Raw genomic sequence first — 27,989 nt, 5'->3', positions numbered from 1 at the left:
CAAAAAAAAGACAAAAATTGAGATTTTCATCTCCCTACCACCCCCTTGGCCTGAACAAAGGGGGTTGATCATATTGTGGAGAATGGGGAGGCTGTTCCAGATCATTTCGGAATTTAGAACTTAAATAGGAACAATTTTCAGTTTTCGTATTAAGGTATGGGGCCCCACAGATCCTTGCTACGGCCCTGAACTTTCGCTGCCAAGTCGGCTGCTAACTTCAGCGTCATATCCTAAATTGGCGGGTTTCTCATTGTTATATCATTTATGACATTTATCTATAGAAAAAATAGGATATGAGAGAAAGCAATGCCCTGGGCGACACCGGGAAGGGGGGTGGGGCCAGCTAGTAATAACAAATTTCAAAGTCAAAATAAAGTTCAAAGGTCGTGCATAAAGTGAATTCTTTTTTACACACTTAAAATTCCCTTTTCGGCACTCCATTTGCGAAGCCTGTTGTGACAAACTATATTTCTAACCTAGAGAGATGATTGGGCGACCATATCAATATGATCAGTAATTTTTGCTTGAATCACGAACAAAGAAATGCAATAAATTTATTACATGTAAAATTCATAATTTAGTTTTTGGAAGAGTCCGGAAACAAAAATAAGAATAGAGGGCAATCTGATGAAATATTCAGAATTCAACGGCCAAGGAAAAACCTGGAACACCTAGGAAAATAATGCAGATATTTAAAACTTCAAGCACCAAACCTCACCCTAACGCCTGCATTTGATGCATAATGACTAGTTTATTTCTGAATAATCAATTCAGGTATACTCTGTCTACCAGTCGTAAAAAAATTGGAAATTTTTCAAGGGTTTACAGTTTTGAATATCTATTCATAAGAAAGTCGATCCATACTGGCCTTAAGAAAATCTTCCAAATGCTGTCTTCAGTTAGAATAATTCATTTATAACAACTAGATAAATAATGTTAACTTTACTTGAAATAATTACTAATTCCTGAAATAATTCTAAGTTTCTTCTAATTGATTATGTATTTCAAACATGACAATTCAATTCATATTTTTAAAAAATATCATTAATTTATTATTATTTTTAATTTAATATTACAAATTTGGTTATTGCTGTTCACAAATTGAAAAAAAATCTTACCTGCAGGCCCACTGCTGCACAGCTCCCCTCATCGACGGCATCCAGGCATTCCAAATAAGCTGATCATAAGGATGCATTCCATCCTTAACTTGCAGAGTACTCGTCCCAGTCTCCAGGATATCCTTCCACTCCTTCATCAAGCTCACCGGCAGCTTAGGATCCACCAAGGGGCTCCAGGTCGCCAGATACTCCTTGACCTTGGGCCCCACGAAGCTGCTCGCCAGTTCCCCCAAGTCGTACATCTTGTACTCCTCATAGTACCTGTCCTGAAGTCGCTTGAAAGCCTCTGCTGTCTCCTTCAACGACAATTCCTCATTCTTGTCCATGAGCTTATCAACAATCGAGAGTACATTCTCCAGGGTGTCAATGAGCTTCTCATGATGAGTTACGATCTTCGAAATGCTCTTCTTCTCGGCCTCGAGGGCCACAACTCGATCTCCAAGGTGGCGAGTCCTCCTGTCGTTTTGAATGATGTCTTGTTCACACATGTCCACAAGGAGATTCAGATTGTGCTGGAGCTCTGGAAGCGAAAAGTTCACTGGGGATCGTTTGTCAGGCTCTGGAAGAGACTCATCTGGTCGTTTCTGTCCAGAAATTGCGTGGTAACCACTGAGAATCCTCTGCTCTGGTCCTGTCATGTCTATGACCTTGACTCTGCTCAATTCACCTCCAGCAGCCCCTGAGGATTTGATATTCGGTCGCAGTTTTCCATCCTCCAGGACTTGATCAACACTTCGATAACAGTATCTTATTTTCTTCTTCGTGGTTGCAGTGTCTGTCTTTCGCCACTGGGATAATTTCACTTTGAATTGTTTCTCTTCCTCTTCGTCCTCGTCTTTACGCTTCTCAGGGAGTTTGATCTTCTTTTCGGGTCCATAAGCCCCAATAGCTCCTCTGCCCCTTCGAAGGTGGGCTTCGACAGGGGCGGAGATACCCTGGAGCTTCTTACCCAGACCTTTGCCAGGCTCGAAACCCATTTGTAGAAGCAGCTTTGCTCCAATTCCTTTCGTGTGCTTCTCCCAACTGCCCACTCCGGTTTTTATGAGGGCTGGATTCACCGGGGCACGTTTCCTGCGAAGACCTGCAATGTCGCCTTCCAGGTGCATGGAGAAGGATGGCCTTGATGTTCCACTCTTCATGTTCTCGGTTTCAGAATCACTAGGGGAAGAATAAAAAAATTGGAGTTAGAATTTTGACCAATATGCGCGGTTTTGGGAACCAAAATAGAGAAACTTTTTTTTGTAAATGAATGGATTCTTATTGAGAATGATTCCTTCATATCATTGAGTAGTGGAAGAAACACAATTCAGTAACAAAATGGGACAAGGGTTAAAATTAAAATTTGCAAATTCTTTGAAGAGATCCGCAAAAATTATTATCATTATCTAAGGAGTCAATTTGGTGAAAATTCCATTTTCGAAAAAAAATCGACTCAAGTCATTTCACTAGTTCGCTGTTGAATTGAATAATGGCTGAAGTATAGTTAAATAATAAGATAGGTATTTAATTATTTAATGATAATTAAATTATTATCCATGTATTATTATTAATATATTAATAATAATGTTTCAGTTTTTGCGTTCTATCAGCTCATTACAAAATTAAAATTAAGAGTGTTTATCTTTTTTTCCTAAAACTATTTATCGTTACCGATTTGACAAGATGCAATGATTACATACGGGCTTGTTAGGGATATATTTTGAACGTGATGATTCATTCACTAGGAGACTCCCGATGTAAAAATAATAAAAACAGGGGGCAATTGAAAAAATATTGTTTCCAATGGACACAGAGAAATCTGAGATGTCCAAGCAAATAACGGGAATTTTCAAAATATCAAACCTCATATAACTTTATGCTATTGTCTAAATCTAGTGTACATCATTCATATCATTCCAGAATAATTAACTCGGATTCGCGTATTAAAATTTTTATTAACATCAGGAGGATAACTCTATTTATCAGTTGGGAAAAAATCAACAGATTTCAGACAACTTTTGCTGTTGAAAATTAAATTTTTCATAATTAATGTGGATCCAAAGAGAAACTTTTCATTGTAGATGAATGAATTTTTATTGAAGAAGGTGCCTTGATATTTTTAAATAATGATGAAAAACACGTAAGGGAAAATAAAAGATAATGTTATATTTTAATTTTTGTATTTCATCAACTCTCTACAAAATCAAAATTAAGAAAAAATAAAACACTGCATTTCTACAATTGTTCATCTTTGTCTTGAATGTGTGGCAATAATTAGACAAAACTGCTGTGTGAATTTTCCATAATTAATCGATTCACTTTGAAAGTGAAGGATTTTAGAGAGAACTTTAAAGAAAATTTCATTCGGAGATGAAAAAAGAATGTAATTGAAAAAAGTTCGCTGAGATTTTTTAATAAGAAAAAAATGTCACAATTTATTTTTTGTGTTTCACTCGCTCACTGTAAAGTTCAAAATTCAGAATATAAAGACACTGTGGCTCTGAAATTGTTCATCATCCTCTGAAATGTATAGTAATAATTTTGGAAAATTGAATTTGAATAAGAAAGGAATTATGAAGTTCAGAGTGGTTCTACTCGAAAACCGAATGAAACGTGGAGGAAAAGTTTTTCAAAATTGAATTAACAGAGAAATTGGAACTTACCTGGAACTGTTGGGTACGTAGTCAGCATCGCCTCGTTTGGCCCTCCCCGTGTTATCATCATCATCATCATCATCATCCTCATCTTTATTTTCCTCCTTTGGTTTTCCTGCTTGTTGAACTCCACCTGCGACGAAACTGACAGGAGCTGTGTAATTCTTGGGGGCCTTAGATGTCCCTTTAAATCCCCCCTTGAATGGTCTCGCTGGAGCCTCTTCATCGCTGTCGTCAGCCCAAACTCCTAAATATCAAAAGACAAAAAGATTAGTACATGCAAATTTCATGGACAGATGGAGTCAATTGGGTCAAATTTCAAGAATGGAAAGAAAATAGGGTCAAATCTGAACTCTTCAGGGGGAGTGGTAAATAACAATAAACATTTTAGCAATAATAGTAATAAAAAGAGAAAGAATGTATAAATATAGGGGCGAGTGAGACGAAACTGACACTTTGAACCTAGGCAAAAGTTAATAACTCTTTGAATTGTTAAGAAAATCAGATAATTTTTTTGTCATTGAAAGCATAATTCTTTCCCTTTGTGGTGGGTCTAGTCTGTGCTCCATTAATATATTCGTTTGTAAGTTATGAAAATTGGTAGAAACAATTCAAATACCCATTTCACCCCATTCTCTGTTACAAATTAATTCAAACTCTCTTATTAATAATTCTAACTCTCTTATCAATTAATTTAAACTGTTAAGTTGGGAGAAAAATGTTAAATGACTCCCTTTTTATAACATTCCATGGGACTACAGTAAATATTTACCAACGGTCTTTTCCTACAGTACTATATTATTGAAATATTTACCAAATGATTTGTATAGAATTCCCTTTGATTTCGCAATAAATCAAAAACAACATTTCTGATTATTTTGAAGATATTTTTGGAATGAAGACGATTTAAAAAATTGATTCAATCTATTCCCTTTCTGCAGGGAATTTTCTGGACTACAATGAGCTTTTCTGTTTTTTAAAGACATTTGCACAATGATTTATACAGAATTACTTACTAATCTGTATCTAAACGTCTGAAAGAATTCATTGAGACATTTTTTGCAGTGATCTATAAAAAGCTTTTGCAATTGTTTTCCCCAATGAATTATTCATCGAAATATTTACACAACAATATTAATATTGATATTAATTTTTTTTGTGTATTAGACTTTTGCTAAACTCCACCACTAGATTAATTATTGACAATATTGAATTGACCAATGCAAATTGAGCTTACCCAGCATTTGCTGCTGCTTCGTGAGCTTCCTCCGAGGACGATTGATATTAAACTCATTATCCAGATCGTAATCCGTGATTTCAAAACGTTCCACTTCGTCGTCAGACATTTTTTCAATTCTTTATTCTCAATATAACAATTGTAATTATTTATAACATATTACTCCCAATCCCTCCGCTGATTACGGGGTTAGGGCAACGTAAACGAGGCACAAACGTCAGAGAGTTCTGTCGGTAAAAGCGACAGAACTTTTGCATAGTGCTGCCATTTCCGGGTAATCTTATTTATTTGAATCGGGAAAAAAGTTCGACACATGTTGTTGTTGTTATTCCTTACCGGTTGTTATTCCTGTTTACCGGCACGAAAAAATTTAATAGAAAAACCTATCGAATTCGTTAGAAAATTCTATTGAATTTCTATTAAACTTTCTATTAGTTTTTGGCTGATTCTATTGACATGTTCAATAGAAAACATTCAATAGAAAAAGTCAACAGAATTCGATTTTTCTATATAACTTATTCTTTTCATATATTTTCTATAGAATTTACTCAACTCAAATTTTCTAAGTTTTGTTCATTCTATTTTTCTTTTCTTCTCATCAAGAAAATCAAACGAAAAAACTTAAAAAATTTGAGCCGAGGACATTCTATTGAAAATATCTCAATAGAATAAGTTATATAGAAAAATTGAATTCTATTGACTTTTTCTACTGAATATTTTCTATTGAACATTTCAATAGAATCGGCCAAAAACTAATAGAACAGTTCCATAAAAATTCAATAGAATTTTCTAACGAATTCGATAGGCTTTTCTATTAAATTTTTTCGTCCGTGTATGAAAAGGAAAGTACCAATGACGTTCGACAGATTGACACCACGATAAAGAAAGTGCATAAGCTACAATAATGTAAATGCTCTACCATTATAGCGCTTTTCTTGACATGTTTTTTTTTCTAACTTATCCGGGTGTGTTTCTTTGAAACATTTTTTCTTTTCAGTTTCGACGTTTTTCTTGGAAATTGAAATTTCGATAAAACAATTGAATCCTATCATGCAAGGGGAGGTGAGGGATTGGAGGTTATTTCAGTCCCCAAGAAACACGTCAAAATCCGAAACAAAAATCAGGAGCGAAGTCGTAAAACGGTACAAGTCAATTTTGACTATTGACCAATTTTCAGTAAATATCTCGGAATCTAAGGGAGATAGCAAAATTTATGTTATAACCTCTTTTGTAGAGCGAATTGAGAGCTACCACAAATGCAATTACGAAAATTTCGTTATCTCCATTAGATTCGGAAATATTCTTCAAAAACTCAACTGGGAGATAAGTTGACTTAATCCGTTTTACCACTTCGCTACTGAATTCATTTCGAAGAAGTACATCCAGACAAGTTGAAAAAAAATCGTGCCAAGAAAGGCGCTATTAGATATTAGTATTGACTTAAAGATGACTCGCGCAAGTTTTATAATTTTACCACATGAATAATCCTCTGAAATCGAATGTAATTTGAATTAAGGACATCTAGATTGGGTAAGTAAATTACATCGGGTTAATAACATACACGGAAAAAAACTATACTTGAATTGAGTATATTTTATACCAGAATCAAGTATATACATAAACCCGGTTCAAGAATAAAATATACTTGATTTAAGGTACTTCCTCAGTGAGTTATACTTGGTGAAAATTTCGCAATGGACTGAAAACCTAAAATTTGGATCATATGTTGTTGAGCCTATGTGAAAACGATTCCCAAAATTTCAAGTATTTTTTCCACGCGAATTTTTGAGATATGCATCGACAAAAACTTAAAAAAGACAAAAATTGAATGTTTGACGATGGATATCTCAAAAATTCGCATGGAAAAATACTTGAAATTTTGGGACTCGTTTTTACATGTCCTCAACAATATATGATCCAAATTTTAGGACTTTAGTTCATTGCAAAATTTTCACCAAGTATAACTCACTGAGGAAGTACCTTAGTGTATCCCGGAAAAATAGACCAAGGGAAACTTTCAAGTTGGATGGGTTTTAACATGTTTCGATGTGTGGGCCACATTTTCCTGGTGTATTTTTCCTGCCTACCGATTTAAGTATATTATTCGTGATTCGAGTATATAATATAGGGAAGGGTGGGACAAAATGAAACAATGAGGTATGACGTTATGAGTTTTACCCGGAGGTAAAACTCAGTGAATGGTAGTACTTTTCCTTCGGCTATCACCTTCAGTGCGTGGAATCTCCTTTAACACTACACCTTTTCACGTATTCCTGCACTGTAATCCTTTGGTGTGGTCACTTAATCCTCAGCTAACTTCTGCGGTAACTCCATGGGGGATTCGCTCATTCGTAGGGATATTAGGACAGGTATCGGGGATATTACTTGTGAAGTTCCAAATAAATACTCGCGTAGTTATCGGTAAAAGGATGGTATATTGTCTGTTGTTTGTTTAAAGTACACGACTCGGTTTATGATGGGTTGGTATACGCGTTATTAATACTCGACTAGGGACTTCGACTCGATTTGTTGGCTGAAGGCCTGAGCTAGAGGTCCGCTCGACTCTGCTCCTGATCGTATTCTGCCCTTGTAGAGTCTTTGTAAAACGCTCAAGACCTAAAATTGCAGAGCAAGCAGTCTCACAGTCCCGAAACACTAAGCAATTAAGTGTCATCATTAACACACAACTAGAACAGTCAAACAGCTTCTTTACCGAGAAGCTGGACTCAGATGGCACCGTGAGAGTGCTGAGCTCTGCTCCTGCACGATGAGAAAGAAATCATATTTCTTTTCTCATCGTCCCACATTATAAATTTAATGTAACGTATTATTCATAATACCTCACATTGTATTCAACAAATAACCGACGTATTAATGATAATACATCACAGAGGCAAAATAAAACAGACGTAAAACGACTATTTGATGCAATTCAAGCAAAAAAATTTTTTTTCTATCAACTTTTATTGATAAACTTTTATTATTATTGGGAGTATTGATGAGAATAATATTGTTCTATTCGTCTTATAATTCAATTGACTACAATTCAATTGATTAGATTAGGCCGATTACACTTTTTTTTTCATTTGATTAAAATTCAGTATCACATTTTCTTTTTTCCCTTTTCTCTGGAAAATTGCTCTCCAAAAAGTCCGAGACGAATAGTGAATTTTTTTTTCGTTGGCCCGCGAAAATTTACTGAACGTGAGGATCATTTGTGCCGAAACTGTAAAATTTACCCTGCATCCCATCAAAAATTATCTCAATGCACATGAATGATTACTCAATATTGCATCTAATTTTTCCGTAACAAAGAACGATTTTTTACCGAACGCGTTCGGCAAAATTTCACTTCCATTGTCCTCATAACCGTCAAATGGATGCAAAAAAATACCCTTCTGATGTGGGAAATTTTACTGTACAGAGGATAATTTTAGCATTCATAGATGTGTTTTTTCCTGAACGAATCGTAAAATATCCTCTACAGACAGGTATTTTTTCAATGAATTACATTTTGCCACGATTACCGCAGTAATTTTTAATAGTAATAGTCAAATTAGCCACGATTTTCTAGATAATTTTTGTCCACCTTTTCTCTCCCTATTCTTGATCAAATCTTTCTTAATACATGTAGTTAAACACCAGAACCTGCAACTATGTGCAGCAGTGCTTCAACTACTTGGACGTCCAATCAGTAGTGAAGTGGTCAATCGGTTTAAGTTGACTCAGCTCCCAGTTGAGTTTTCGTTGAATAACTTGGAATTTAAGAAAGATAGCGAAATTTTTGTGAGATCGTTGTCGATAGTTGTCATAGTCTTCACTTTTCTTTACAAAAAAGATTTTTAGGAAAATTTTACTAGCTCCTTTAGAATTTGAGATATTCATCGAGAACTGGCACTAGAATAGAATTGACTTAAACCGTTTGACCACTTCACTACACTGAGAGAAAAACAAACACGTTGTTAAGTCTCATTTGGGCCACCAAAATCGCTAGTTGAGAATTGCCAAAAAAGAATTTGTTCAGTTCAAATTGGAAAGTCTCAAACATGAATAATTGTTCTGCTTTCGACAGCAACGAAATATTTGGCTCAAGAGGCGGATAATTCACACCAGACGGTGCCTTTTCAGGATGAACATATCTCACATAGCGGAAAATTTATCAACAAATATTTTACTCCTCAGTTACAAGATTGCTATCATATCATTATTATTGTATCATTTAAGGGTTCATTTCTTGTCTGGGATTATTAGACAGCTGAAGCGAAAAATTACTATCCCTTGTTTCGCATAAAATAAAAATTTTTCGGGAGCAAAATACGTAAGAGAGTATCGAATAATGAAGGAGTAGTGCTAGAAATGACATTTCTTGCGTGTACAGAGAATGCAATGTTTGTTTAAGGAGACCGCGGTGAAATTTGAATGTCTCGGCTCGGCCTTAAGAGCCATTGGATGTCTTTTGATATATGAAGGGATATATAAAAAAGTGAGAAAAATTTCGGACCCGAACCGTTTTGCCCCGTATATCCACCAAAAACGTCATTTTTCACGTTTTTAGCTTAAAAATGGGTGACACGTCTAAACTCCACGGCGTCATTTCGGCACAACACGTCAATTCAACATTTTCATTTTCAACCAAAACTATTTCATCATTCGGTTTTCCCATCATATTCAATTTCAATATCAATTTATTTGAACATATCATTTTATTTTTCACAAAAAACACATCTAAGTATATTATTAAGTGAACGTGGTTATATACATTTGATCAGCGCGAGTGAGTATATCCATGGGTTTATCATTTGGGTTGGGTTGGTTTCGTTTGTTTTTTCGTATTGGTGTCTATATATTTATATTTCAAATGTATATGGGTTGGATGCTATGAAGATAATTGGGAGTTTTATTGTCTTTTCCTTTGGTGATATTTGCGATGTGTTTGTTGACATCCAGAGTACATGTAATGGTGTTTTTGTTTGATTTGTGTTGATTATTATGCATGGTTAAATTGTGTTGTGATGAGTTTGATTGTGTTGACTTTGTTGGTGTTGAATTTGTTGTGTGTTGAAATGTCGTGTGTTGAATTGACGTGTTGAGTTTGTTTTGTGAGATATAGACATGGAACCTAAAAATGCTCCTTTAACCACAGTTTTCATCCGATTACAACTTTTTTTTTACTGTTCGTTATACTCAAACGAACAAACCCATGTATCCGTTTTACTTTATATTTATTAGATCATGAGAAAATGTTTTTTTTTTAGTTTTTATTTATTTTTCCTCTTTTTAGCAAATGCTAAAATTCGTTGTTTTCCTCCCATTTTTTTTTGTTATAATATTTCGATTACGTATGATTACGACGTGGAATAACGAAAAACAACTAATTTTAGCATTTGCTAAAAAGAGGGAAAAAAATAGAAACTAAAAAAATCATTTTCTCATGATCTGATAAATATAAAGCAAAACGGATACTTGGGTTTGTTCGTTGGAGTATAGCGAACATTTAAAAAAAAAAAAGTTGAAGACGGATGAAAACTGTGGTACAAGTNCCCGTATATCCACCAAAAACGTCATTTTTCACGTTTTTAGCTTAAAAATGGGTGACACGTCTAAACTCCACGGCGTCATTTCGGCACAACACGTCAATTCAACATTTTCATTTTCAACCAAAACTATTTCATCATTCGGTTTTCNTCGTAGTCGCGATATTTCCTCCTCTTCTCAATGATTTCACGGCCTGCTGTTTGTTGCTCCTGGTATGCTTCTGTTAACGATTGTTCTTTCTTCAGAGCAATGATGTGTTTTTTATTTTTCACAAAAAACACATCTAAGTATATTATTAAGTGAACGTGGTTATATACATTTGATCAGCGCGAGTGAGTATATCCATGGGTTTATCATTTGGGTTGGGTTGGTTTCGTTTGTTTTTTCGTATTGGTGTCTATATATTTATATTTCAAATGTATATGGGTTGGATGCTATGAAGATAATTGGGAGTTTTATTGTCTTTTCCTTTGGTGATATTTGCGATGTGTTTGTTGACATCCAGAGTACATGTAATGGTGTTTTTGTTTGATTTGTGTTGATTATTATGCATGGTTAAATTGTGTTGTGATGAGTTTGATTGTGTTGACTTTGTTGGTGTTGAATTTGTTGTGTGTTGAAATGTCGTGTGTTGAATTGACGTGTTGAGTTTGTTTTGTGAGATATAGACATGGAACCTAAAAATGCTCCTTTAACCACAGTTTTCATCCGATTACAACTTTTTTTTTACTGTTCGTTATACTCAAACGAACAAACCCATGTATCCGTTTTACTTTATATTTATTAGATCATGAGAAAATGTTTTTTTTTTAGTTTTTATTTATTTTTCCTCTTTTTAGCAAATGCTAAAATTCGTTGTTTTCCTCCCATTTTTTTTTGTTATAATATTTCGATTACGTATGATTACGACGTGGAATAACGAAAAACAACTAATTTTAGCATTTGCTAAAAAGAGGGAAAAAAATAGAAACTAAAAAAATCATTTTCTCATGATCTGATAAATATAAAGCAAAACGGATACTTGGGTTTGTTCGTTGGAGTATAGCGAACATTTAAAAAAAAAAAAGTTGAAGACGGATGAAAACTGTGGTACAAGTGGCATTTCTAAGCTAAAAACGTGAAAAACGACGTTTTTGGTGGATATACGGGGCAAAACGGTTCGGGTCCGAAATTTTTCTCACTTTTTTATATATCCCTTCATACATCAAAAGTCACCCAATGGCTCTTAAGGCCGAGCTGAGATTTTCAAATTTCACCGCGGTCTCTCCCTAACTACTAAATCTATTTTTGCGGCAAAAATTTTTCATTCCGGTGCACTCTCTGCATGTTTGGCACGAAAAATTCTTTTTTGATAATTTTCAAAAAACTATTCTCTTGGCATAAGTAAGACTTGCTTGAAAACTTTGTCGTCTTTCTCTCAGTGTACATTGTATAAAGTTCAAAAGTTCCTAAATAAATTCATACGAAAAACATGAATACACACACAGCCATCATCCTAAACTTAATCTTAACAGTTTACATATGTTCGGCATATATTTCCTGCGAAAGTAGTTAACATACTGTGATTCAGCCTAACAATTCACCGTGTTTATGTTTATTCTATCTCAAAGTACAATTACAAAAATACAGAAATATATTTTTTTTTTGACAGTAAGAAATTAATTTCTCTTCTTTTACAAATACCGTAAACAAAAGATTACAGTACATAAAAAAATATACATGGACATATACAAATATACATAGACATCATTTTCTTGGCACAAGTAAGACTTGTTTGAGAACTTTGTCGTTTTTCTCTCGGTGTACTGCAATGTCTAAGTTTGATTGTCCATTTTTAAGCGTTAGGAAACATGTGAAATTTGGAAAGAATATCGAAAGTCTACTTTTTGAGGAATTCATGGAATCCATGGAATCGCTGAAGAGGATGGGCTCCACACTGATATTATGACTGAGAATGTTTATCTTGCTGTGCCTTCCGGCCTCCCATCGATCAGGCGTCAGCCCTTTCGGACGGCGAGGCGTTTATTAAAAAGGTGAGACGTCACGGAGATTCCAGTGAAATTTATGAATTAATTATCACTGAATTGGGCAACTCAACGATGAGCTCAGAACACTCTCCAAACATTCCAAAATGTTTGAGGATGACGATGAAAATAGCCCTAGCACTTTCCACAAATATTCGTGACGCAATCTTGTTTTCAAAAGACGAAAAGAACCGGAAAAGAAATGATGTTTTCTGAATATCATGCACAATCTTGATGGAATAGATTTTTCATACTTCCCTCTCCAGCGCAATCTCCCACCCGCGGAATTCTTCTGGTCTAACTTCTCCGACACACGAGTGGAGTCAATCGTGACACTACATTTTCGTCACTCGGCCCGATAAACGGCGCTTACTCGGGCTCTGTCGAGAGGGGGTAAAGAGAGTTTACCGCGGCACTTGAATAATCGGTGCTCCAAGGAGGGTAAATGAGACGCTCGGTGCTCCAAGGAGGGTAAATCTCACTTACCCATCCTAGGAGCGATAAAGTGGGCGTCACCATGTGCCCTGACGTTCCCCCCACTTGGGCATGCGCTCTGCGTTCGGGTAAACGTATAGTCGGATGAGCTGTACAGCGCCTCTAGCGGCCTTCTCTACAACTTAACCCACTAGTGGTAGCCATGTTGTTGTGTGTCATTGAGAAGATTTATCATTAGAAAAAAGTCACTCTCCGAGTTTTTGTTCAATTTAAAGTTGATATTTTTGTTCAAAAAACAACAATTTCTAAAATATCAGTATTTATAACGTCGACTTCTGTTCTTAATAAAAGAAGAAAAATTGAACAGCTGAGTATCTTCTTTTATCTTTGATATCTGTTCTTATTTTCTATTTTTTATGCAATTTTCTTTTCACAGGTCCAAAATTACCGTCATCAACCTACTGTTTTTGGATATTTTGGCGGACTTTACTAGTTATTTATTTTCGCATCAACTGATATTGATTTTATTTCGATTTATTTTTTTCTATTGCTTTTATTTTTTTCTTCAGTGGGGGGGGGCTTCGCCCCCCCCCAACCCCCCCCACCAGGGGGACTTCGTCCCCCTGGACCCCCTCCCGCGCCCACACCCGCGTCGGGCCTTCGTGACGAAAAATAGTATATGCCATTCGGGCGATAGCGTTGGTTTGTGAGTCGTGTGGAGTTTGCAACACTCGGCATGGCAAGCGTCCGACTCGGATCGCCTTCGGCGATCCTCGTCTCCTGCTTGCCACGCCTCTTGCTGCAACTCCACACTCCTCACAAACCGCCGCTTATCGCCCTCATGACATAATGTACTATTTCTGAAGCTAGTAGAAACTGTTTCAAATCGAAGTGAGACCTACGAACATATACGTGTGGAAAAATTAATCGAAAATCCTAGAGCATTCTGGAGGAAATTCGATTTGATTTCTGTTGGAATTTTACTCCGGAAAGTAGCCGACAACTTTGGAGCATTTGTGATATTACACGGGTGAAAAAACCTAGCAAATTCACTAAACAATTGTATTGGAATTCTATTGGAAATTCTATTAGTTTTTCGCGGGCTCTATTGAAAAATTTCGCAGATTTTTCGCGCGTTTTTTTTTTAAAGAAACGATTTTATGAAAAAAATCGATAGAAACTGTTTCAAATCAAGGTGAAAACTACAAAACATACACGTGTGTAAAAATTAATCGAAAATCCTAGGGAATTTTGGAGGAAATTCTATTTGATTTCTATCCGATTTCTAGCCGACAATTTTGGAGCATTTATGATACTACACGGGTGAAAGAACGTAGAGAATTAACTAGATAATTCTATTGGAATTCTATTAGTTTTTCGCGGGCTCTATTGAAAAATCCCGCAGATTTTTCGCGCATTTTTTTTCAATAGAAACGATTTTATGGAAAAAATCCATAGAAAGGAATTTTCCTGTATGACTTATTCAATTGAGTTATTTTCTGTGAAAATTCTTGACGTACATTTTTTAAAAAATTTCCACTATTTTTTCTCTCCTTTGATCAAAAAAATCACACGCAAAAGCTTTGAGAATTTAAGCAGATTAATTTCTATAGAACATATCTTAATAAAATTAGTTGACTAAAAAAATCAAATTCTATACTGTAGAATTTTCCATCAGAATCGGTGAAAAACTAAGAGTTTTTAATAAAAGTCTAATTGAAATTCAACAAAATAATTTTTTTTTACCTGTACTGCTAAAAAATTACGCAGCTCTTCTGCTTGTTTTCACAAGTCCAATAGGAAATATTTCATAGAAGAAATCAGTAGATTATGCTCTTTCGATACAACTTATTCTGTTCAGATTCTTTTACAAAAATTCTTCGCCTCGAATTTTCAATTTTTTTTTTACTTTGGGAGGGGCAAAGGTGAAATTACAAAATTCAAGTATATTTTATACTCAATGGGGGTATGCGTATTTCAATTCGAAGATGATTGTTTTGTATAAGGCCGGGTTGTAGCAAACCATCTTAAGTGTAATTTAAGTGTCCGGCACTAAGCGGCAGAAGGGTCAAAAAGTGGAGGTTAAAAAATGAGGCTCAAAACATTACGTCAGAATATAAAAGTAAAAAAAGTGGGTGTCAGCCAATGAGGGTCTAAATATAAGTCATATATTATGCTCGATCACCGTTTTTAGCCCTTATATGACCCTCATTGCCTAACACCCACTTTTTTACTTTTATATTCTGACCCTAATTTTTTTATCCTAATATTCTGACCCTCTTTTTTTAACTCTAACATTTTAACCCTCATGCTTTCACCTTTACATTCAGGCCCTCTGTTTTGGACTCTAATATTCCGACCCTTATTTTTTCACCTCCACTTTTTAACCCTTATATTCTCACACTTAGTGTCTGACCCTTATATTATACTTGAGAGCGATCGGTACAACCCGGGTTGACACGAAATAATCATCCTCGAATTGAAACACCCATCTCCCATTCGAGTATAAAATATACTTAAATCAAGTATATTCGAGTACCTATAAAATATACTTGAATCAAGTTTTAAGGGTTGATTCAAATATATTTTATACTCAATTCAAGATTTTATTCTGATGTTCATTGATGTGTTTTTTTTACGGAACAAATCATAAAATATCCTTCAGAAACAGGTATTTTTTCATTGGATTACATTTCGCTCCACAATTGCCTTTCGTACGCTAAAAAATCGCGATGTTAAATGAGCGTCAGATGGCGCTGATGAACACAAAAATGGCGGACCTAAAACGTACCGATTCAAATATTTTAGTAAACGATTTATAAATTATTCTAGGTTATAAGTATACGTGACGTGAGGGCCTTCAAACCGTATAATTATTAATAATTATTAATATGAGCGATCTATTGGAATTAAATTTGGAGGATATATTGAACTATGTTGGGGATGTGTCCAGAGCGGAAAATAAACGAGCGTGTGTCGAAGGTGATAGAATTGTCACGTCTGATTTTATATTTCACATTGGGGTCACTAAGAAGACTGAGAACAGAGTAAAAATCTCTGCCTGGTGTGTCAAGTCTTCAGCAATTCATGAGACTCCTCATGAAATAAATGTACAAATTAGTATAACAAATAACAACAAGTCGATCGAATGTGTATGCACTTGCAAGGCTGGCTCTTCAAAATGCAAACACATTGTGGGAACATTAATTTATCTGAAACAGTAAGTAATTATCTCCGACATTTAAATATTGCACATTCGTATTTCTATTATTTGATAATCTCATTAATTGCCGCCATGTTTCATTCGACCGGGAAAATTTGGTACATTTTACGTCCGCCATTTTTTTGTGTGGCAGCGGTATCCGACGCTCATTTAACATCGCGAAAACCCTTTTTGAGAAATACGTCTTTACTTATACCAAGAAACTCGTGGCTTGAAAATTTTTAAGAGCAAAATATCTTGCACTAAGAAGAAAAAAACTTTCGCCAAAAAATTTTGTACTTATCGTAAAGGCGGGGACAATTTCTTGATGACAAATAGTGATTTCTCAAACCAAGTAAAATTGAAGTAATTCATTTCATAGTTTTTTAGCCTCAATTCTAAAATATTTGTATGCAAAAATCACTTGAACTCATTTGAGAACTCGTTTTCATGATATAAACCGATTGCCCTCATCTTTCGAACAAGTATAAAATTTCTTAGCGTAAGATTTTTTTTCCTAGTGTGCACTGATAGAAAGTATTAGGTATTGTTAACGAATGGATTTGATTGGAGGCTAAGGTCTATTCGGTCTGACCAAATGTTCATTCGTTAATAGTTAACAAATACATATTTGAGTAGCTTTGCTTGACTCGACTTTCACCTTTCAAGTGAACCATTCGTTAACTATTAACGAATATTCATTTGGTCATATTCAACTCTGCCATTCGTTAATAGTTAACGAATCTCGTTTGGAATAAATGAATCATTCTATCAGTGTGAGATATTGTACGCTTGGTAATTTTAGAGCCATGAATTTCTTGACACAAGTAAAGACATAGGGGAGGTTGGGGTAAAACGGACACTTCACTTTTTTTTAAATGTTAATGAGGGGTTGAAATGTTGATAAAATTTAATAATTTTTTTTTCAATACAAAGGACAATTCTTCCCCTTTGTGCCTAAACTGCGAGCCTAAACTGAGTTCAATTGATCAATTTGTATCTGAGTTATGAATAATTTTAAAAAAGTCTAAAGTGTCCGTTTTACCCCACCCTCCCCTATTTCTTAAAAAACTCTCGTCTTCTTAGTATACAGTAAAATTTGCAACGATTTTCTAGGTAATTGTTATCCAATTTTTCTCTCCGCGTAGATATTTTCTATCCACCATTCGTACCAATTAAAAACATGTCGAAATACTATAATTTTTCAATGAAATCGGAGAAGAATCACCATAACTCCAATAGAATTTCCAAATGAATACTCAAATTATTTCCACAAAATTATTTTATTTCATGTAAAATTTCGCAACAGTAATTCCTTGCAATTTTTCTTTTGAGAAAGGAAATAGTAATCAGTGAATTGTCTTCACAGTGCTCACCATCCTGAAAGAATATGTCGTTGGGATTGTGCCACGTCCGGTGGTGGGTAAATCATGGGTAAAATTACCAGGGGTGGATTTTCTTCGTCATCTATTTCGAAATGAAATTTGTTGTGCAGGAGGTGGACGAGTGACAGTGCGCACGACATCTCAGGAAAGTCTCGTGCGAAATTGCAGTTGGCGAACAATTGCCTTCGTGTTAGCGAATTGTTAGGGGAGTTAGTCTACTCGGGTTTTCACTATCGGGCCGATAGACTGTGAAATAGTCTGATCTCATTTCTGTTTGTACAGCCCTGGTGAAAAGCAGAGAAAAATAAGAGTGATGTGCAGTGAAACAGTGATTGGTTTATTGTCATCAATTCTCTCTGTAATTTCGTAAAAATTCACGTTTCTATTCTATTATTGAGCGAAAAATATGATGATCGTGATAAATCCATCGGTGAAAACTGTTCTGATGAACAATGTTTTCAAAAGAAATTTCTGCACTTTCGTGCGGGAGGTTGACGACCAAGTGTTGTCTCATGCTCGTCCGTATTCAGAAATCCCGGGTCCGAAACCGATTCCTTTTCTTGGGAATACCTGGAGATTTATTCCATATATAGGTAAGTTTCGATTTTCATATTAAAACGGAGTTTCAAATTATTTTACAAAGAGCTGCGGAATGAGGAATTTTTACAGGCATTTACTTAAAAATGTTTCTAGTAAAAAATACACGTATGCTATAAAATTCTGTTGGATTTGTATTGAGTTTTCTGTCAGTTTTTGACCGATTCTATTGAAAAATTCGATAGTTTATTTTCGTGTTTTATTTTTTAATGGAAAATGTCATACAGAAATAAAAAGAATTCGATTTGTCGATGCAACTTATTCCATTGAGATATTTCCTATAGAAATTCCTCAGCTCAAATTTTTTACATGTTCTTGTTTGATTTTTTTAATGGAAATAAAAGGAAATAAAGTGGAGTAAATTATAAAATTCATGGCGAGGAATTCCTATGAAAAATGCTTCAATAGAAAAATTTGTAATGAAAGATGATATTCTACTGATTTTTTCAATTAAAGTTTTTATTGTACGTTTTTTTGTAAAAAAGCATAAATCTTCAATAGAATCGGTAAAAAACTAATAGCATTTTCAATGGAATTTGCTATCGAATTTTCTAAAACCTAGAAAAAACCTAGAAAAAATTTTTCAATGACAAACTTTTCTGAAATTTCAGTGGATCTTGAATACGATAAAAATCTCCGGGATTTGGCGCGGAAAATTCAGCCGAAAATTTTTAACTGCACTTGTCATGATGATACCTATTCAATTAAATCGAAAAAAGACTATTCCACCCTGACCAATGTAGTTTTATTCACGCTTTTCCATGTTCTCGCTGACTCTGCTTGAAGGGGAGACTGTGAGTTTTCAAAGTCGTGGGTTATTAGAGTGAGACTTTTCATACGTAGCAGATCGATTATATAGATCTGAAAACGAATAATTAGTGCAAAAAAATTTTTTCCGTCCCGGCGGGCGAAGCGGGAGGAAAATCTAACTTTGCGCCTACGCCGAGACGGAAAATCGCGTTCTAACCACGGGAAGTAAAATAAAGGACCCTCAGCCGCGTGCTTACCAACCTCGCCTTCGGCTCGGCTGGTAATTGCACTGGCGGCTGAGGATCCTTTATTCTCCCCCCCTAGGTTAGAAATATACTATTTCGTCCCTTATGTGTGGAAAGTTCGACTTTATTCCCGCGTCTCCGGGAAGAAAGTTGCGCTTTATTCCCTAGAAATCATAAATTACACCTGTCAATTGTTTTTCGTGTCACTCGTTAACCTGTATCATCGAACTAGAAATCCCATAGAAATACAAAAAACGAAATTGGATCTGATATTCTCAGTGTTTTTAAATGTGCGATATTGAGTAATAGAATATTACGATCATTCTCAATTCCCATTGGTTGAAATTCGTGACAACGAGAAAATGAGTTCTTCAGAAGATTCAGATAGTCATGATGAATACGATGTCGAAGAATTTGATGTTAAGAATGCTGCAGCAGCAATCGTGGAGGGTTTAATTCCTGACAAATCCGCGGAGAAATACCGAACGTGCTGTGAAGATTTCCAGAATTGGAGAAAAACGAAGAAAATTGGATCTCTTCAAGAGGGAGTTTTCCTTGTCTATTTCAATGAATTAACTCAAATTTACAAGCCATCGACGCTCTGGAGTCGTTGGTCGATGTTGAAGAGTACGATGGACCTTCACCACGGCATCGACCTCAATTCATTTAAGCGATTGAAAGCATTCATGAAAAAAAGGCAAAGGATTCAAGAGTAAGAAATCCTAAGTGTTCACTGCCCCTCAAGTAACTCAATTCTTGGATCAAGCTCCGGATCATATCTATTTAGCAATGAAAGTGAGTGTAAAATAAATTGAAGATTACTAAATAGAGATGAATAATGCGAAATCCAACGATTTTTCTCTAATTTTTTCTCAGTTTCCTCATTTTTTTCTCCTTCACATTGAACTCTAAAGAAAATTTGGCAATGAAAAATGAATAATATAATATAAAATTTATTTCAAAGGTGGCCTTGATATTTGGGATTTCTGGTGCCATGAGATCCGGTGAATTCTGTCCCTTGACCACGAATGACGTCGAGGACACTGGCTCGAGACTTATCGTAACTGTTCGTGACACAAGAAATTACTACCCTCGATCATTCGTCATTGAAAATCAGTACTACGAAACAGTCAAGAAATACATCAGTCTACGACCTAAGGACCCGGGTACTAACAGATTTTTCCTAAGATTCCACGGAGGAAAATGTACACGTCAGAGAGAGATCGCGTTGTTTTTGGGGTTACCAAATCCCCAGGAATTCATGAGACGTCGTTTTCGCATACTTGCTGACGACCTTCCAGCAATGCCCATTCCAGCAAATCAGTGATGACTGAATTTTCGTATTACTCCCCAAATTTTGTTTTCCAATGTTTGCGTTGTGCTTATTTGAAAAATGAATAAAACTGTCTTTTTGAATGCAATATTTTTGATGAATTAATGCCAAAGAGGTTATTATTATACTTTGAATTTGCTAATTTATTTATAATTCATTTACTTGTTATTCATCTCATTTCTCTCTCATTTTGATTTGTTCATTTGTGTGTTTATTGATACTGAATGGATCTCATGCTCAATTTCATCATGACGTTTCCTCTAACCTAATATTAAGTCCTCCCTCGGTGCACAATGTACTATTTCATTGTTCGTTTTCCTGAAAACGCTTAAAATGCCAAAAACAGTCCAGGGCCTCCAATTTTTGAGTTACGGAGGATTTTTTTTTTCAAAATTTTTGGAAAATTATGTGGAATAACAATTACGAGCTATTTTTTTTTAATTCGCATCTTACATAGCTAAATTTGCTGTTTTTGTATTTTTTTACACAAATAGGAAATTTTTGTATATGAAAAAAAAACCGAGATCAGCTGTGTAGGAGTCGAATTTCAAAAAACTGGCTCGTAATTGTTGTTCCACACATTTTTCCGAAAATTTTGAAAAAAAAATCTTTTGCAGCTCAAAAATTGGAGGCCGTGGACTGTTTTTATCATTTTAAGCGTTTTCGGGCAAACGAACAATAGAAAAAAATTTTTTTGCACTAATTATTCGTTTTCAAATCGATATAATCGATCTTCAATGCATGAAAAGTCTCACTCCAATAACCCACGACTTTTAAAACTCATGATAGTCTCCCCTGAACGCATGATACCTTATCAAATAATAGAGATAAGACTTGAAGTTAATTTTCTTCTCTCATTAAAGAAATTGCAGCAAAAGCTGACAAAGTTCAGACCAAAGAATTTCTGTAGAAATAATCTCAATTGAATGAGAAGTATAAAAGAATCAAACTCGATAATTTCTTTCCATAAAATATTTTCTATTGATCATTTCTGTTAAAAAAGCTCGCAGAAAGGCTGTGGAATTCTCAAAAGGATAGACGAAAAAAATAAAATTGTAGGTAGAAATCCAATAGATTTTTCTAGCGAGATATTCGCATGACTGATGTGGACAATTCAATAGCGTAATAGTCAAACGGTTTAAGTCGATTTTGACTACTCATGAGTTTTCAATGCATATCTCGCAATCTAAAGCAGATAGCAAAATTTCTGTTATAACCATTTTGGTAGAGCACATTAAGAGCTTCAAAAAAGATATGTTTGGTGAATGACTAGATTTAGGGTGGATGTGGGATGAAAATGTGGAGGGAGATGGGAAAATTACTGATGAGCCGGAATTAAAATATCACACTTTATTTTGTGGGATCGAACCACGTTGTTAAAACTATTTTACACTCTTTGGTAATTTAATTGTTGAATGTCTAATTACACTGATAATTGTCTTTCACTGTTAATTCGTTGAGTCACTGAATGTAAACTGAATTTATTCAACAAAGGTGATATACTGAACAAAACGGTGATCTTACAAAGACCGGTGATGTACTTGATTACTGGTGAGCTAAGTGAGGTTCAAAGAGCTACTGTACTCGGTGAGATGCGATATAAAACTTGTACAGGTGATTTGCCCGAGATAGACTTGTACGGTGAGAGGCTAAGCCTAAACTGATTCGCGCGTGTTTCGGTGACTTATGACTGATGACCCGAAGGGTCCCGGAGATTTTCGAAGTAGGCCTATAGTCGACCAGAATGTTCTGGAATTTTATTTGCGTTTCAAACAAGATATATACGAAAATTTCGCTATGTCCCTTAGATTTTGAGATATTCCTCGAAAACTCAGCTAAAAGCTAAGTCGACTTAAACCGTTTGACTACTTGGCTACTGAATTTATGGGATCGTTTGCTTTTATTCGTTTATTATGCATGTCTGTTGAATTCTAAATATGAAAACGATTATATTCTCATTAAAAAACGTTCTCAATGGTTTGCAAGGTGACTTCAACATTCAGGAAATCGCCAAAGTGTCGACACGTCTCTTCAATGATTACGGAGACATTGTTAAGGTTGGGGGCTTAATGGGCCGTCCAGACATGGTGTTCCTGTACGATGCCAATGAGATAGAACGAATTTTCAAGCAGGAGGAAAAAATGCCCTATCGTCCCTCGATGTCCTCTCTCAATTATTACAAGCACGTCTTGAGGAAAGACTTCTTCACGGAATATTACTCGGGAGTCATTGCTTCGTAAGTTTATCCAATCCCAAATGAGGATCAATCTTATGACGTATAGATTGTTCCCTGGTAAGAAAGTCCGATTATTTCCGATTTGACGATAAAAAAAGAATGGGATATAATGCTTTTGTCATTTGCCTGTGCATTCCGATTGGTATGTGAAAAGATATTGGTGTTGGGAAAATAATAAGAACTGATGGGGAAAAGAGTATGAGACCGGTATCGTCCGATTACTTTCTGGAAAGATGGTTGGTAGATCGGAAGTTGGAAATATAAAGGAACTTAAGGGGGCTTGGCTGAGATTCCGTTTATTTCCGATAGGCACCAATTTTGGTGAATATGAAAAACATTATGGGAATGAAACGGAACTTTGTAGGTAGACCTATTGTTTCCAGTTGTGCATATGAGTCCCCAGGATGAGAATAATAATGGAAACTAATCGGGAATCGCGTAATGGAATCCTTACGTTCCTATTATTATCTGAAGGCCTAGCTCGCAAATCGTGCATGGGTAAAATAAAGGAACTTAATGATTCTTAAGGGGTAACGGAACCCATCGCACGTAGAGGTTAGGGGTCCCCCCTATCGGTATTGCAGGTTCCCGTGGTTTTTTTGCTTTTGTACGTGAAAAGTACAAAAGCCCATAAAATATAAATAAATGGATATAAATAAATAATAATGGTATGGAAACATTCTACATCATCTTCTGACTCGTAAAAGTACTTCCCTCTTACAATTGGTGCCCTGTAAAGGACATATGTTACCTCCTGGATACCACCCAATCATCATAAACAAGTTTTTACGAAAATTACGCAACAAAAGTAAGTTTTTGTACTCAAAATCTCTGTCTTGGAGCTCACTCCATCGCTCTCTTCTCATGAAAATTGTCATCGGCTATGAAAAATCTACAAAAAATCGATTTTTCTACTATGACTTGGCAGATTCCTACAAATAAAATGGCGTCGGCCTTGCCCTGGTCCTTGCCGTTAAATAATTTGCAATTTTTTTTTGCATAAATAAGAAAAGCATGAGAAGAGAGCGATGCGTTCCGCTACTTTCAATACGGGAAAAAAGTTTCATTGATTCTGATTGCATAGAATCCAAGAAAACTTGTTTTTGGTAAACGTCTTTTTGTGGTCGGTTCCGTTACCCCTTAAGCTTTAGAAAAGGAGAAACCCATTGTTCACGTACGAGTGGCTAATTTTTTTTTATTTGATAGATATTGAGACGTAGATCAAATGTTTCTTATGGTTTTTTGCATTTCGAGTGGGGCGCATATAAGAAAAACATTTAAAAAGCCTTTGAAAGGGTCTTTTTCCCGATTTGTGAGGAAATGGTCTACTTTTTTCAATTTTTTATGAAATTCTTTTTTAAAGATCTCAATGAGTTTTACATTTTTTGTCTTTGGCGTTTTTTCGATTAATCCCATCCTGAGCTCGTAATTTCAATTAGTTTATTAATGCTATAAAAAATGAAAGTACTAGTGGCTGTTTTTCTTACTGATCGATAGCTTTCATTATTTAAATGAAATTAAATAATATAGTGCGAAATCCTTCTGTGATAACTATGGCGTGTCAGTAGCGCTTCAGGTCGCAGAGTGGGAGTAAGGTAAACCTACGTTAATATTAGAGAGTGGTGGAAGAGGCGATTCACTTCATTGGGTAAAGGAAATTGAGCTTTGTTATGTTATGTATCAAGGTTTGTGCATTTTAATGACTTTTCTTTGGTTTTTAAAAGGTTTTTCATCGATCATTTTCGATATATTGAGAATTTTAGTTTCCTTATAGACAAAATATATAGCCGGGGAAAAGATGTGAGATAAATGTCAAATATATTTTCGGAAACGAAGACATTAGGCAAACTCACATTAATTGCTTGCCTGTAGATGCTCAATTGGCCACGGGTACTCTTACTTCCAAATCATGAATTGGGAAAAAGTATTTTCACGGATTTGGGAAAAACATTGTCCTAAGTGACAAAAATAATTCTTCTCATATATGACGATTATTATTTTAGCGACATTTGCAATTGATATAATTCACGGAATTTGAAAATCAACATGATTGATGAAAAACGTTATTGAAAAAAAAGTAAGTGGGCAGTTTATCAAGGTTTTTGCATGTTTTATTAATTATAATAATTTTTTGACCCTTCAGTCTCAAATAATACTTATGAAATTGCTTGAACTGTTTCAAAAAACATTCCTATTTAATTGAGTTGAGTGAGGAATAAATAGAATTAATCCTATATGTTCAATGAATATGCTCGCCACTCTTTTAGATTAATGTGAGTTTGCCTAATGCCTTTATTTCTGCAAATATATTTGATATTTATCTCACATATTTTCCTCGGCTATATATTTTGTCCATAAGGAAAGTAAAATTCGCAATATATCGAAAATGATTGTTGAAAAGCCTTTTAAAAACTAAAGAAAAATCATTATTAAAATGTACGGACCTTGATACATATTAAGTGTACAAATCAGTTTTAGGACACTTCGATCCCATGTCATAAAAGTAATTCAAAGTTACCGCTTACATATGATATGGTGGGGTTTGTTATGTAGTATCAAAACATCAGGAAGTCATAAACATAACCTTAAATTCTGTGAATAAAACATGCAGACCGATAAGCTAATTATTAGACACGGCATTCGCTATGAATTCCATCAAGGAAAAACTATTAGGAAAGTATGTCAATCGATTTGTTCTGTTCTTGGGGACAACATTGTATCTGAAAGTACATGTGAGTATTGGTATAAGCGATTATTAAAGAAGGTGATTTCGACGTTAGTGACCGTGAACGTACCGGGGCCCCTGTAAGGGTGGATGACCAGGAACTGCAAGCGTTGCTGGATGAAAACTCTTGCCAGATGGAACAACAACTGGCAAAACAGCTTGGAGTAACTCAACAGACCGTTTCCTATCGCTTAAACGCAATGGGAGAGATTCGAAAAGGAACAAAGTGGGTACCACACTTTTTGACTTAAGAAAATAAAAATAGCCGACTTGACATAACAATAAGCAACATAGAAAGTCTTTTTTGTGGAAAATTGTGACCGGCAATGAAAAGTGAATGCATTTTGATAATCCAAAACGCAAATATCATTGGGTTACTTCCGGCGATTATTCACTATAAGAAGATCATGCTGTGTATGGTGGGATATGAGAGGCGAACTGCATTATGAACTTTTGAAGTCTGGCGAGATAGTTACTGCCGATCGCTATCGTCAACAATTAATAAGATTGAACCAAGAAATTGAACAAAAACGTCCATTTACTGGCAAAGGAAAACGTCCAGTAAAATTGCTCCATGACAACGCCAGGCCTCATGTGGGTAAACCGGTCAAAGATACGTTAATGGCTGAAGTTGTGCCATACCCGGCGTATTCACCCGATTTAGCTGCAACTGATTTTCACTTGTTTCGGAAGATGCCAAACGAATTGACTGATGTGCGATTGAAAACATTTGAAGAAGTGCAAAAATGGATCGATAATTTCCTCGCCTCGCAAGTTGACTTTCTTTGCGGAGGGCATCCGTGAATGACCTAACAGATGGCTGAAGATCATTCAAAATTATGGAGATTATTTTGATGAATAAATGTAGTTTACTTTTTTTCGAAAATGGATTTTAAATTTTTTGCAAAGTGTCCCAAAACTTATTTGTAGACCTAATAAAATAACAGAACAATTTCCTTGACCCAATGAAGTGACTCGCCTCTTCCACCACTCTCTAACATTAACGTAGGTTTACCTTACCCCCACTATGCGACCTGAAGTGCGACTAACGCCCCACAGTTATCACAGAAGGATTTCGCACTATATTATTATTTTTTTATGAATACGTCATCCAAAAACATGAAAACTATTTAGAAAATTTTATTTAAATAATGAAAGAAAGAAAAAGTAAGAAAAGTAAGAAAGTAAGAAAAACAGCCACTAGTATTTTCATTTTTTTATAACATTAATAAACTAATTGAAATTACGAGCTCAGGATGTGATTAATCGAAAAAACACCAAAGACAAAAAATGTAAAACTCATTGAGATCTTTAAAAAAGAATTTCATAAAAAATTGAAAAAAGTTGACCATTTCCTCACAAATCGGGAAAAAGGCCTCTTCAAAGGTTTTTTTAGTGTTCTTCTTATATGTGCCCCAGTCGAAATGCAAAAAACCATTAGAAAAATTTGTTCTACGTATCAATATCTATCGAATAAAAAAAAATTAGCCACTAGTACGTCAACAATCACTTAGTGAACGCAAATGGGGGCTGTTTGCAGCTCTAATATACGTATATAAGCAAAACGTAAGCAAAAACGCATGGTTACGTTCAAAACTAGATAATTTCAAAACTGTGACAAATAACCCAATTTCGCCAACGCCATTCGAGAACTGGATAGTGTAGCATCAATTTTTGATGTGTTTTATAATTTTTCGTGCATCAGAATTCATCGAATCAGTGATATTAAGCGCACGTCAGGCTTCGTAACAGAAAGGCGTCATACGCGAGGGGTTAATAATAGATTGTGTTACTAGTACGTACATTTTCATCTTTTCGCACGAAAGTGTAACACATTCTATTTTTTGTAACATCTGCCGAGTTCCGTTTTGGAAGTGCAGGGGGGGGGGTAAAGTCTCTGCCTTGTTACACAGAGTGCACAAAGTTTCACTTTACGCACAACCTATGCACTTTACGCATAGCATGCTGAACACAAACACCTTACGCCCCGGAAAGTGAACTTTTGAGGCCGTTACCCTGACGGAACCTGTAGACTGCTAGTAGAGAGTGAGTTGACTCTCTATTTGTTCCTGGAGTGGAGAGAAAGTTGAAAGTTCGTGGAGAGTTGGACTGAAAGGGCCAATTCTCTACTCATGAGTACTTTTAGAGAGTAGATAGCTGAGGGGAGGACTATTCTGAGCTTCGTGGATTTAGACCCTTGAGTAATCTGACACTCTAATCTTTAGAACCTTAGACCTCATGCCTCTTTGAACGCCCAGACCCGAAATTTTTTGTGAATGCTGAATGTTATGACCCTAAAACCTTCCACACCCTACAGATTATGATTCATATGTGACCCTTATATTTTCAGACCTTTATTGATATTGACCCTTAGATTGTGACCCTAAAAATTTCTGACCCTTAAAAAAGTCTGACTGTCAAATATTTGAACCATATTATTTTTGACCCTTAAAATGAGGCCAACTCTCTACTATCTACTTTTGTAGAGAGTAGAGAGTTGGGATCGGATGCTTGGTGGGGGCTACTCTCCACTC

General features: G+C 35.4%; 2 protein-coding genes across 2 annotated transcripts in view; one reads left to right on the top strand and one right to left on the bottom strand.

The window, feature by feature from the left end:
• The window catches only part of LOC107048368 (tuftelin-interacting protein 11), a 14,182-nt gene extending 8,994 nt beyond the window's left edge, over positions 1–5,188 (bottom strand). The window contains exons 1-3 of the mRNA XM_015271517.1: positions 4,989–5,188; positions 3,761–3,998; positions 1,119–2,276 (exon numbers count right to left, since the gene is read on the bottom strand). Coding sequence (XP_015127003.1) covers positions 1,119–2,276; positions 3,761–3,998; positions 4,989–5,097 — 1,505 coding nt within the window. The 5' untranslated portion in view covers positions 5,098–5,188. The remainder of the gene's footprint in view (positions 1–1,118; positions 2,277–3,760; positions 3,999–4,988) is intronic.
• Positions 5,189–17,921: 12,733 nt separating this feature from the next.
• LOC107048367 (probable cytochrome P450 49a1) overlaps positions 17,922–27,989 on the top strand; it is a 29,583-nt gene continuing 19,515 nt past the window's right edge. Inside the window, exons 1-2 of the mRNA XM_015271516.1 lie at positions 17,922–18,162; positions 22,481–22,730. Coding sequence (XP_015127002.1) covers positions 17,976–18,162; positions 22,481–22,730 — 437 coding nt within the window. The 5' untranslated portion in view covers positions 17,922–17,975. The remainder of the gene's footprint in view (positions 18,163–22,480; positions 22,731–27,989) is intronic.

The sequence above is a fragment of the Diachasma alloeum genome, unplaced genomic scaffold (assembly GCF_001412515.2).
Source record: "Diachasma alloeum isolate Michigan unplaced genomic scaffold, Dall2.0 Dall_scaffold_00188, whole genome shotgun sequence".
Classification (NCBI taxonomy): Eukaryota; Metazoa; Arthropoda; class Insecta; order Hymenoptera; family Braconidae; genus Diachasma; species Diachasma alloeum.
This window is presented reverse-complemented; position numbering and strand designations above follow the sequence as displayed.